Source organism: Microcaecilia unicolor, chromosome 7 (assembly GCF_901765095.1).
Source record: "Microcaecilia unicolor chromosome 7, aMicUni1.1, whole genome shotgun sequence".
Classification (NCBI taxonomy): Eukaryota; Metazoa; Chordata; class Amphibia; order Gymnophiona; family Siphonopidae; genus Microcaecilia; species Microcaecilia unicolor.
This window is the reverse complement of record NC_044037.1, coordinates 234,403,347-234,417,074: the sequence shown is the minus strand read 5'-3', so window position 1 is coordinate 234,417,074 and position 13,728 is coordinate 234,403,347. Positions and strand designations below refer to the sequence as shown.

Sequence of the window (13,728 nt, the reverse complement as noted above, 5' to 3'; positions counted from 1 at the left end):
TCTGGTACATCGTGTTGATCTTCTTGGGCAGGACAGGGACCAACAGAGGGGACTCTCAATTCCTAATAAGGACTTCCTCATGGAGAGGGACAGTCACAGCCTCCCCAGGAGGGGACTTGTAGTCCAGGACCTCGAGCATCTTGGCCCTGGGCTCGTCCTCCACCTCCAAACAAAATGGAATGGTCTCAGCCATTTCCTTCAGAAAAGGAGGAAATGAAAAGCTCTCTGGAGGAGATTTTCTTCTTTCAAGAGGAGGGGAGGGTTCAGAGAGGAAGCCATAGGAATCATCCTCCAAAAAGTACCTTGGATCCTCCTCTGACTCCCAAGTGCTCCTCACTGGTGTCAAACAGCAACTCCTCGTGGGAGGGCTAAGTCCGTGCCTGCCTCGACTTATAGAAGCCATGTCCTCGAAAGGGGCTTTGAGGAGTCCGCTCCCACCTCGACTCTGGCAAAGCTTCTCCTCTGACATCGAGGGAGTACCGGCTTGGGTGGAAGTGGACACAGGAGCCACATGCGACACCAGCATTGGAGGCCACACCGCAGGCTGAGGGTCAAGCGGGGCTGCAACGAGAGGCAGGGTAGATGCAAGCACCCCTGATGCCAACTCATACCGTTGTAAGAGGTCATCCAGCAGCTCAGGATGCAAGGCCCAGACACAATAATAAAGGGCCAACACTGAGAAAGGCTAGGGTGCAGGCTCCGAGACAGGCTGCAGAACTGATGGGGCTGAGAAGGGAGGTGGGTCCTGGCTGTTAGGGGACTGACGCATTGGCACCTCCTTAATAGAGGGGGAGAGGTCCTCCCAGCGACAGCGCATCTCAGGTGCCAAATCCCTCAATATCCCGGATCCCGGCACCATGCATTGTGGATGACCGATGCCAATACTTCTTAGCCTTTGCCCGAAGCTCAGCACTGAGTCTCTTCAGTACCAACGTCGAATTATCATGTTGCCTCGGGGTTAAGTCCGACGCTGGACGGTCCCAGAAACCCTGACCAGCAGTCGGTGTCGAGGAAGGTGGAGACCCACTTGACGTATCACTGCTCCTAGTGTAAATAGACATTGAGGAATCAGAACTGGCTCCAAAATTTTTCTCGCGTTGAGCCTCTCTGGGCACATAGGTCCTCTTCTTTATCCGAAGACAGAGGAGACAGTTAGCAGGGCCATGGTGTGGCCCTAAACAGTGAAGACAAGAATGGGTGTCTTTGCCAGAGATGGTCTGATTGTACCAGGTACAGCACTTGAAGCCACTGGGACCTTTAGTGGACATGGATGGGAAAACTTCCACAGCCAAATCAAACAGCGCAATGGTGCCTGAAAAAGGGGCATGGTGCCTGAAAAAGGCAAGGGAAAATCCCAGCCAAAGTCAAGGCCTAAACATGGCCTAAAGACACGGAAAATCAGTGCTTTTTTTGTAAGAAAAAAAGGTGCCAGTACTCATGCAGGGCAACCTGGGGGTGGGGCTACCATAAATGCTCCGCCCCATATATAGCTCTGCCCCTACAGTAGCCACACCCCTTTACCAGCCATAGAGCATATAAAAAGCATCTTTGAGAATATTATACCAGTCCCTAGAATATCAATATATCTCTTACAGATAAAACATGACAAACAGGATGTTCCACACAGAACTACATATCAGAAGATCTTGATGGAGTCACAATAAGTAATGCTGATCTTAGTGCCTGGGTATAATACTAACAATCTGACCTGCCTTATTCCAGCAGCATTAAGAACCTAAAAATGTAGAAGTCCATAATTCTGCTATAGATAGTATTTAAAAACACTGTAAAGTGCTATAAAATGAATGGATGAAAAAAAACCACAAAAAGGTCCACTAACATAACTTTCAGGAGCAAATAAAGACCTTCCTTTTTTTCCTGTGTAAATCAATCCATTTTAGTGAAGCATCATGCATTCATATGTGCAAAATGAATGTATAAACGGTGAAAACAGCATAGACCTAAACAAAGCTGATGAAAACCATTTCCTCTACAAACTGAAGTTTCACTTTTTCTTCCCCAGCTTTACTAAGATTTCTCAAGCAGTGACGAATCTTTCCTGCTATCACTTATTTCTGCACTACTGCTACCTATACCTGGATCAGTTCTGAACAAAAAGTAATAAAGCAAAATCTAAAGCATTTGTTAATTTCAGAACTATATCTAGCCATCCACATTGTGCTCTCTGTTTGTTTGCCTTTTCTGGCTCATAAGTACCCTTAGCATTACATTTTATATACTTCATTTTCTTGAAGGCCTAATCCTGTATTTGTGACAGCAATCATTTCCAGAGCAAATTAGAGATCATGTTGGTGTAAATTGATGCAAATGTCAGTATCTTTATTCTTTTGCATAAGCTTTCTCTAATCTACTAGATGTAGATGCAGACCATAGCAGATACCAAAACACATGCATTTGACTGCCTTCACACACACCAAGAACCAACCCGTGGTCTAGCTTCTCTACTACTACTACTAACATTTGTATAGCGCTACCAGGCGCACGCACCACTGAACATGAGACACATAGAGACAGTCCCTGCTCAAAGAGCTTACAATCTAGGTAAAACAGTGTGATGAGCCTCCTATATGTTTACATTTATTAAATGCTTGATATACAGCACTCTCCAATACCGTTACTATCCCCCCAACCGAACAAAGAAGGGAAGCAGCATCCATTCCCACAGTACTTCTGGGCTGAAAATAGTCCAAGATTAGCAAAGCACACATGGCAGGCATCAGAGACCCCAGATAGGCGCAGAAGTACTGGCTGTGGGTATGGGGTACCTGTGTTAAACTGGCTGGAGGAGGGGGGCGCACTATGAAAACCTTAACAAGAAAACAGTCATATGTGAAGCACCTTCTAACACCCCCCCCCCCCCCCATTCTACCTAGCCTCTGGTTACCACAACCCTGCTTCCTTACATCTCCTTTTCACTAAGCAATTTAACAGACATCATCTTGCATTTGTCTTATCCCTTCCTGCTATTTGTAACCTTTAAAATCCAATAAATATTTAAACAAATGGGCAGTGCCCATCCTCAGGCTTCCTGACTGGCAGCAGGTTAAGGTATTGCACTGTTTTGTACTAGCTAAGTGAGTCACACCTTAGCAATTAGACCAAGCCACAAGCATGTATGCTCCAGGCACACTCAAGAGCTGAAGAGACCTGAAAAGTGATTGCTGGTTTCTCAGATGTCAACTTACTTCAGTAGGAATTCCCCACCAAAATTAATACCCATTATCCTTAAAGCTCTCCACATTTAAGCAATTAAGTTTGTGGTAACCCAAAGGAAATATTTTACCTCAGAACTTCTTTCCTTCCTTCAGTGTAACCCCTTGTTCAGGACATGGAAAGGTCCTATATTCCAACACCCAATTCACAAATCGACAAAGACCAAAGCTTCAGAGAAAGCAACATTTCTTTCCCTCTCTTCCACTCTCCTCCCCGTCCCTATCTCCCCCTCCACTCTCCTACCCCGCCCACGGTCCGACATCTCCCCTCTTTCTCAAGCTCCAGCGTCCTACCTTCAAGCTTGTCTTTCAGACCGCTGGCATCGATAGCAGTTCAAAGAGATCACCCAGCACCGACAACGTTTTCTTTCACAGGCTGTGGGCTGTGCTGGAGGAGCTTGCTGCCCTGAACCAGCCTCTCTGATTTGTCACGGGGGGGGGGGGGGGGGGGGGGGGGGAAGGAACAGGAGTGCAGCAACACAAACGGGTGCCCCACTGCTGGTGCTCAGCTGTACCCTGCCTGTTGCAGGCATTTTTCCAACTTCGGAGCTTACGGAGGGAGCAGTTGTGCTGGTGAGCACTTGTTAACAGCGTCAGTTCTTCTTCTCTGTCCCGCGCGATATGAGGCAGGCAGGAGCAGGACCTGGCTTCACAACACGCATGTGCCATTGCTCAGGTGACCTCTTCATTGCAGTCGTGTGCGTGCTGTTGCTGGGCCTGCCTGCCGAAACTGATAGGGTAAGGGGTTGGTGACGTGACAAACTTCACCCGCTGCCACAGCGGAGCCGCTCAGCAAGATACTCAGACTTCCGCGAGAGAGTTCTGTCAGCCTGAGAAAAAAAGGTGCCGGTACGCAATACCGGCGCGTACCGGCACAAAAAAAGCACTGCAGAAAATAAAACATGGGAAAAAGAAAACTAAGAAGCTATGGGGAGAAAAATGTAAACCCAAGAAAGGCATGTCAAAAAAAGGGGACGAAAAGCCGCACCGAGAGGCACTAAAAAGCTCTTTCCAGACCAGGAATGAAGAGACTCCACAGAAATAGCTTCTCCTCACCACAGTAGAAAAACAACTGTGGTAACTGCACTCTCATAGTGGAAGTGAAGGCACTCACGCATGAGCAGTGGAGCGACTCTCACGCTCCACAAAGCTCCTTTTTTTTTAGCTTGTTTCAAGCTCCTGACTGAGCAACACAAGATCGTGCTACCCAAATGTGAGAACTAATGGCCTGCTTGTCCTCTGATAATTAATATAAACCTTTTTTTAATAAAATGCTTGCTGCACTTACTGAATATTGAACCGTGGATATATTCAGTACTGTTATCAAGATAGGCAGTGGCCCTGAATATATGTAAAGAGCGCTCATCACCGGTAGCTATAAATATAGCAGCAATATTCAGCCACTGTCCATATAATTAAGTGGTTTAAGTTAGGACATAAAAAATGTTGTTCTAACTTAAACCATTTACTCTTTCCAAAAATACTAGGACTAGGGTGCACACAAGCAACTAAGTAGTAAATTTAAAACAAACCATAGAAAATATTTTTTCACTCAGTGTGTAATTAAACTCTGGAATCCATTGCCAGACAATGTGGTAAAAGCAGTTAGCTTAGCAGGGTTCAAAAAAAGGTTTGGATAATTTCCTAAAAGTCCATAAGCCATTATTAATATGGACTTGTGAAAATCCACTGCATATTTCTAGCATAAGCAGCATAAAATCTGTTTTACTGTTTTAGGATCTTGTCAGATACTTGTGACCTGCATTGGTCACTTTTGAAAACTGGATACTGGGCTTGATGGACCTTCAGTCTGTTCCAGTATGTCAACATTTATTTTCTTATATGAACATCAGCTGAATATTGCCTCTGCTCATATAGCTTGTCAAATCACGCTTGCTCTTCCAGAGCATAATAGAGTGCCTAAATATAGTCACCTAGCAGACCCCTGATTGGTGCATATTCTATAAAGGGAAGCAGGTGCCTACTTTCCTTTATAGAATACTAGCAAAACAAATTAGGCATAAGCATATATGCCAGCCTGGTGAAAGGGCTCATGCTTAACTAACAACATTCTATAATTTATACATGTAAGTGTGAGCCCCACACAGACTCTGCCAATGCATATCCCCATCAGTAAAATATACGCCATGTAAGTTATGCATGCATTTACAGAATAGCACTTAGGTGGAATTTTGGCATTTACATGCATATGAATATAAGAACATAAGAGTAGCCATACTAGGTCAGGCCAATGGTCCATCTAGCCAAATATTCTGTTTCCAACAGTGGCCAAGCCAGGTCACAAGTACCTGGCAGAAACCCAAATCGAGGCAACACTCTATGCTATCAATCTCAGGGTAAGGCATTGCTTACGCTTAACTGTCTCAATAGCAGACTATGGACTTTTCCTCCAGGAACTTGTCCAAACCTCTTTTTTAAACCCAGATACGCTAACCGCTGTTACTACATTCTGCGGCAAAGAGTTCCAGAGCTTAAGTATTCGTTGAGTGAAAAAATATTTCCTCCTATTTGTTTTAAAAGTATTTCCATGTAACTGTCTTGAGTGTTGCCTAGTCTTTACTTGTGCCATTTGGAACGAGTAAAAAAAATCAATTTACTTTTACTCGTTTTACACCACTTAGGATTTTGTAGACTTCAATCATATCTCCCCTCATCCATCTCTTTTCCAAGCTAAAGAACCCTAACCTCTTTAGCCTTTCCTTATATGAGAGGAGTTCCATCCCCTTTATCATTTTGGTCGCTCTTCTTTGAACCTTTTCTAATTTTGCTATATCGTTTTTGAGATACGATGACCAGAACTGAACACAGTACTCAAGGTGGTGTCAACACCATGGAGCGATACAGAGGCATTACAGTATTTTTGATCTTATTCATCATCCCTTTCCTAATAATTCCTAGCATCCTGTTTGCTTTTTTGGCCACTGCCACACATTGAACAGATTTCAGAGTGTTATCTACAACGACACCTAGACCTTTTTCTTGGTTGCTGACCCCCAAAGTGGACCCTAGCTTCAGGTAACTATGATTCGGATTATTCTTTACAATGTTCATCACCTTGCATTTGTCCACATTAAATTTCATCTCACATTTGGATGCCCAGTCTTCCAATTTGCTAAGGTCTTCCAGCACTTTTTCACAGTCTGGATATGTTTTAACAACCTTGAATAGTTTTGTGTAATCTGCAAATTTAATCACCTCACTCGTCGTTTTGATTTCCGTATCATTTTATAAATAGGTTAAATAGCACCAATCCCAGTACTGATCCCTGCGGCACTCCATTGTTCACCCTCTTCCACTGAGAGAAATGACCATTTAACCCTACCCTCTGTTTTCTGTCCAATAACCAAATCCTAATCCACACCAGAACATTGCCTATCCCTTAACTCTTTAATTTTCTCAGGAGTCTCTCATGAGGAAATTAATCAAAAGCTTTCTGAAAATCTAGATACACTATTGGGCTCGTTTTCGAAAGAGAAGGACGCCATCTTGCGACACAAATCGAGAGAAGGGCATCCTTCTCCCAGGGTCGCCCAAGATGGCATAATCGAAAGCACATTTTGGGCGTCAACAACTGCTTTCCGTTGTGGGGACGACCAAAGTTCAAGGGGGCATGTCGGAAGCATAGCGAAGGCGGGACTGGGGCGTGCTTAACACATGGGTGTCCTCGGCCGATAATGGAAAAAAGAAGAGCATCCCTGATGAGCACTTGTGCTTTTGGTCAAAAACCTCGTTTTCCTCAGGCTCAGTCTTCCTTTCAAGGAGGCAAGAAGCCCTTTTCCGTTTACTCAAGAACTTCTCCCTCTTCGCAACCCTTGCAATCATAGGGTCGAGGTTCACTCCCTTGTACATGGGCATCTTTCAAATTTTCACAAGGAGTGCACCACCGTTACTGCAGACCAATGAGTCCTTGATATCATTTTCTATGGCTATAAACTAGAATTTTCAAAGCCACTCGCAGATCTTTTTATGCTGTCTCATGAAAAATCCTTTTTAAAATTACCTCCCAAGTCCCTCCCTCAGCTCCGAGTTGTTCACCTAGTATCTTCTTTAACGATAGATGGCTTAAAAAAATTATCATAGTCCTATTATTCAAAAGGACTTATCTATTTAGCAAGGTTATCTCTTCCTTTGTTACCACCAGGTTCTTCTGTAACTGGTCTCCTCCTCACAGATCTTTTGGAATCTCTATTCGCCATCTCCCTTTCTTTCAGCTGGAGTAAGCCTGCCTAACTTGTGGCTGGACTGCAATCTATATCAAATGGTCAATAAGTTCACCTAAGATGTAGGACCACAGGCTACAACTTCTTTTTGGGTTACTACAGCCTCTTATGCTCCTAGGACTTCCTTTCTTCCTTGGTTTTATATATTACTAGTAGAAAAGGCCCGTTTCAGGCACAAATGAAACGGGCACTAGCAAGGTTTTCCTCAGAACATGTATGTTTGAGAGAGTGTGTGTGAGGGTGACTGTGTGAGAGAGAGAGTGAATTTGCGAGTGTGTGTGTGACAGAGTGAGTGAGACTGTGTGCGAGTGTGTGTCTGTGAGAGAGAGAGTGTGTGCCTTTGGGGTCCCTCCCTCCCACCCAGTTGCAGTGTCCCCCCTTCCTCCGTGTTCCAGGGTCGTCGTCCCCTTCCTCCGTGTTCCATCCCCCCCCGCCCTGTCCCTCTAAGTTCCAGGGTCTTCCCCTCTTTTTTTTTTTTAGTTTTTGTACAGGTGGTGCATTCCCCCCTCCTCCCTTCCTCTGAAGTGCAGACCCCCCCACCGAGTTCCAGACCCCCTCCCTCCCAGTTCCAGCCCCCCCTCCCTCCATCCGAATTCCAGACCCCCCTCCCTCCATCCGAATTCCAGACCCCATCTCCCTGCCTCCCTCCGATTTGCAGATCCCACCTCCCTGCTTCCTCCCTCCGATTAGCAAACCCCCCTCGGAGTTCCTGACCCGTGGACCCCCCTGTCGCGACCCTCTCAAGCCCCCCTTCCCGCCGCCAAGGCTCACCCGCTACCGCGTACCTGTGATGGCGAGGGACCCCACCCCCGCCAGCCGAAGTCCTGTTCTCGCCCACGCAACGTGGAGGAATGATCAAGTTGGAATCAGTTTGTGTTCGTTCGTCTGACGTTTGACGCACCCACACAAACAGATTCCAACTTGATCACGTCCAGTGACGTCAGCTGGGGCTTCGGAGCCCAAAGTTACGGACACAGGCAGCCAGGTTTCGTGAGTATTATTATATACTAGTATAAAAGGCCCGTTTCGGTAGGCAATGAAACGGGCGCTAGCAAGGTAATCCCCCCTGCAGCGTCCTTCCTGTCTCCCCTACCCCCCCTGCAGCCACCCATCTGGTCTCAGGACCCCCTCCCCACCAACCCTCCTCTGCCCCTGCAGCCACACATGTGCAGCGGCCCTCCTCTCTCCCCTGCTCCCCCTGCAGCCACCCATGACCAGCAACCTTCCTCTCCCCCTGCAGCTACCCATGTCCAGCGACCCTCCTCTCCCCTGCCCCCCTGCAGCCACCCATGTCCAACGACCCTCCTCTCCTTTCCCCTGCCCGCCCTGCAGCCACCCATGTCCAGTGACCCTCCTCTCCCCCTGCCACCCCTGCAGCATCCCTTCTGTCTCCCCTGCCCTCCCCTGCAGCCACCCATCTGGTCTCAGGACCCCCTCCCCACCTCCCTCTTCCCTGCCCCCCCTGCAGCCATCCATGTCCAGCGACCCTCCCCTCTCCCCCTGCAGCCACCCATGTCCAGCGACCCTCCCCTCTCCCCCTGCAGCTACCCATGTCCAGTGACCCTCCCCTCCCCCCTCGGCGCATCACCCAAACCCCTACCCCCCCCAGTGCATCAACCAAGCCCCTACCCCCCCCCCTCGGGCACATCAACTCCCTCGCCACCCGCAGCCGCCAATACTAACCCTGTCCACCCGCTGCTGCGTCTCCTGTTGAGCAGCAGCGGCCGGTACAAAAAGAAAAAAGCCAAAAAAAGATTTTAAACCTGAAACATGGCTCCGTAGACAGCCATCTGGCATTGGCTGTCATCTCTGCAGCCGCTCCTCCTCTCCCCTCTGACGTCGCTGCGCTCCTCCGGGGTCTTTCTGCAGGGGCAGTGACGTGGAGGGGAGAGGAGGAGCGGCTGCAGTGATGACAGCCAATGCCAGATGAATGTCTACGGAGCCGCATTTCAGGTTAAAAATCTTTTTTTGGCTTTTTTCTTTTTGTACCGGCCGCTGCTGCTCCACTGGACATGGGTGGCTGCAGGGGGGGCAGGGGAGAGAGGTGGGTCGCTGGACATGGGTGGCTACAGGGGGGGGCAAGGGGAAAGGAGAGGAGGGTCATTGGACATGGGTGGCTACAGGGGGGGCAGGGGAGAGAGGTGGGTCGCTGGACATGGGTGGCTACAGAGGGGGCAAGGGGAAAGGAAAGGAGGGTTGCTGGACATGGGTGGCTGCAGGGGGAGCAGGGGAGAGAGGAGGGCCGCTGCACATGCGTGGCTGCAGGGGCAGAGGAGGGTTGATGGGGAGGGGGTCCTGAGACCAGATGGGTGGCTGCAGGGGGGGCAGGGGAGACAGGAAGGACGCTGCAGGGGGGGGGGATTACCTTGCTAGCGCCCATTTCATTGCCTACCGAAACGGGCAGAGAGAGGCTCCAAGCTGCAGAGTCCCAAACAGTCCTGGTCTGGTGACTGACAAGCAAATCCATCCTCTGGTCCATGTTGGCAGATAACTGTCAAGTAGGGTGACATTTATGCAACCAAGGCAACATAACTGTACACGCTATTCACAGAATTGCTGCTAATATGCCAGGTTTGTGTACTTTCTTCAGTAAGGGGACAATGCTCCAGATAGCTCACATCGGACGATTTGTGTTCCCACATTAACTCTATGCAGGTACCACATGCTAATGACAACATTAGCACACAATCAGCAATACAATATATATTAAACTCCATCCCTCCCTCAAAAGTGGTACATTAAATCTCTTAGCATGCAGTAAAATCCTGTGTTACCATGTGTTAAGCCCAGATTCTAGGCATTTTAGAAGAGCCTCTAAATGTTTAAAACTCTGTAGAATTTTGACACTGTAAAAATGCCGTGATACTTTTATTAATAATACCCTATTGTAATTTGAAAAAAAAAAAAAAAAAAAATATATATATATATATATATATATATATATATATATATATATATACACAGTGCAATCCGTTTAAGTGCAAGGGTCTGGGACCAAAGAAATGCATGCAGATAACCAGAGCATGCACTTAACCGTTGTGACCCAAAGAAGCTTGACATCTGATAAACATATGTACAGTACTGTTTATTATTATACGTACAGTATACAGTCTCAGTTAAGTGACATTAGGCTTACTTGAAGTAATCAGTTATAGTCCTCTGTACAATCTTGGGTCTGTGAGTTCCATAGACTACATCTGCCAGACGGTAAAAACTGTCATAGCACAGATAGGCCCCCACGGTGTTGAGATTCTCCAGCGCTCTTGTAAAAGTGACAGGAGGAGGTTGTTGAAGTTCGTCAGCATGTGCCTCGCTGCTCATGTCTTCATAGTAACATAACATACATAGTAACATCTGTTCCATCATCAGCCGTTGTTGCCTGCGTGTAGGCGCATATCTCGACATCAGTGGTGTCTTCAGCTGTTTGTAGATCGTAATCAACAGCAACGTAGCGATGGAACTCCTCTTCAGTAACACCATCTGGGAAGTGAAAAACCTCTTCATTTGACGAGTTTGCAACAGCTGCATCTGTTTCGTCCCTCTCCACATCCTTAACAAAGCTTGCCCGCTTGTAGCAGTTCACAATGGTTGCCTGTGAAACATGATTCCAGACTTCTTTCTGCATATGTAGGGAATCCAACAGTGATAGATTATAAGCCAGTTCAACAGCACGTTTATCCTTGCCAATCTGGTCATCCATAACGCTCATCAGACGACATAGCACAAGATCAGAGAGGTAGTGTTTGGTGGCAGGAAGACCACCTTGACGTTAGACAGCCTGACATCATCACTGTGTGCAGCACAATTATCACAAAGCAACAAAATCTGACGCTTTTGTGCCCGCATTCTAGTGTCTAACTTCTTTAGCCATTGCTTCCAAATTTCCCCAGTCATCCATGAATTTGTGTTAGCCTCGTATGACACAGGAAGTCGCTTAACTTTCTTGAAGCAACGGGGCTGTTTCCTGTTTCCATTGACGAGGGGTTCCAACTTCTCACTCCCATCCATATTGTAGCAAAGGAGGCTCGTCAGTCGGTCCTTCGACGTTTTACCTCCAGTAGTTTCGGCATGTTTGAATGCAAGTGTTCCATTAGGAATCGCTCGTCAATAGAGACCATTTTTGTCAGCATTGAAAATGTCACGAGGTGCAAACTCGTTCAAGATGGTAGGAAGAACTGAAACAACCCAATTTTCAGCACCAAAGTCATCAGTATCTTGTTTCTCACCATGCTGTTTCTCTCCTTCCATCTTTCCAACCATCCAACAGTGGCTTTGAATTCAGTTAGTCCAAGACTTTCAGCTAGCTGGTTAGCTATCTCCATAAGCCGTGGACCACTGACAGGAAACTATCTGCTCCTGACTCGAGAAAACCACTGAAGAAGAGCATCTTCTACCTCCTCAGGCTTGCGTTGTGTTAAGAGTCAAATCATTTTAGGCATCTGCCGTATGCGCTGGTTTTTTCCAATCTATTATACACCACATGTTTTCCGTTTTTAGAGTTGCCCCTTTCAGAAGGTTTCAAATTAGCCCCTGACGCAGCCCTTGGTGGGCAAAACACGGCCTGTGTTGGGCAATTTGTTGACATGCGGTATCTTCAATAAAATCTTTCTGATGTTATATTGATCTGCTGGCTTCTTTTTCCATATTGGATTTTGCAGATCGTTTGCCTTGTTGTTTTTTGGGACTTCTATTCGTTCAGCCAGTGTTAAAGTCTTACAGTTCCGCCGCAACGATGATGACCCCGGTGTACGCTCTAACAACATTATTTCACTTATTCTGCCTGTGGCAGTTAAAGAGGCAGTAAATTTGAAATCTCATTGGTTGTCAATTGCCAATCGGCTTCCATATTCCATGCGTGCGCTTATGTGGAGTCTTTCCTGCAGAGGAGCGGCCTTGAACCATGCATACAAGCGAATCTTGCACTTATCAGTGGTGCACTAAACTGAAGTTTGTCCCCATAGAAATTGATGGTGCCATAAACAGGACCGAAGGTATGCAGTTAAACAGAGCATGCGCTTATCTGACTTGCACTTAAATGGAGTGCACTGTATATATATATATATATATATATATATATATATATATATATATATATAAAAAATACAATGACATACAGTTATGTTTATACTACCTGTGCATCATCTTGCATTCTTTTTAATTGCTCCAGCATCTGCTGAAATTCTGCCTCTTTCCGTTCTGCTTCTTCTTGTGTCGCTTGGTTCTGTTCTTCATAGGCCATGGCAACCACAGCCAGAATCAAATTTATCAGGTAGAAAGAGCCCAGGAAAATCACCAGAACAAAGAAAATCATGTAGGTTTTGCCAGAAGCTCGCAGAGTCTGGGGAAAATACACATGTACAATATACAGTATATATTTGATTTTAAAGAGCTCTATCTATTTTATATGCTAAAACAGTAGATTAATATTCTGCTTAAGAAAGTGCTATGTCTAGCTAAATGACATTCAGCAATTTGGATTTCTAACATTATTACTAAAACATTCTATTGAATTGAAAGCCAAGTGAAAAAATATTGCCATGTGTTCTCACCAGCCGATAAAGGTCTTCCCAATAGTCTTGAGTCATCAACCGGAACAATGATAGGAATGCCCAGCTGAAAGTGTCAAAGCTTGTGTACCCATAATTAGGGTTTCTACCAGTTTTCAAACAGATATATCCTTCAGGACACTGACTATAAAGCAAAAGCAGAAAGAAGAGGATCATGTGGATTTGAAATTCAATTACTTAGCTTTTCCAAATTTCATTAAAGACAAGTTACAAGTAGGTACACTAGTTAATTCCCAGGTACATTTTAAGTGACTTGTCTAAGGTCACAAAAACATCAGTGGGGAAAATTAGAATTTGAACCCTGGCTTTTCTTTTTTTTTTTTTAAGCCCCCTGGTCTAATCACTAGTCTACTTCTACAAGGTTATGACCTCTCAGTTATATTACAATACCCCACTCTTAAAATAATGTTGCTTACCCATAGCTGTTATTTTCTACGAACAGTAGGATAAAGGTATATATCTGGTTAGTATCATTCAATGGCACCAAAAATAGAGCATTTTACTCCCAAGAGCTAGAAAGGCCTCAAGTGATTTTCTGCTTCTGCATAGCTGGTACCACAGAGCCACACACTGCAAGCCCCTCTCTTTCATATATTACAGCTTATAAGAAAAAAGTGTTTGACATCCAAGGGGAGGTAGTAGGATATGCGAAACGCTGGTTTCTCCATGGACAAACAGGATTAGTTA

At 45.9% G+C, this 13,728-nt stretch overlaps 1 protein-coding gene across 1 annotated transcript in view; it reads right to left on the bottom strand.

The window, feature by feature from the left end:
- Positions 1-13,728, bottom strand: part of LOC115473687 (sodium channel protein type 2 subunit alpha-like) — a 381,519-nt gene that overhangs the window by 266,974 nt on the left and 100,817 nt on the right. The window contains exons 10-11 of the mRNA XM_030208710.1: positions 13,024-13,165; positions 12,606-12,812 (exon numbers count right to left, since the gene is read on the bottom strand). Of these exons, the coding sequence (XP_030064570.1) occupies positions 12,606-12,812; positions 13,024-13,165 (349 nt within the window). The remainder of the gene's footprint in view (positions 1-12,605; positions 12,813-13,023; positions 13,166-13,728) is intronic.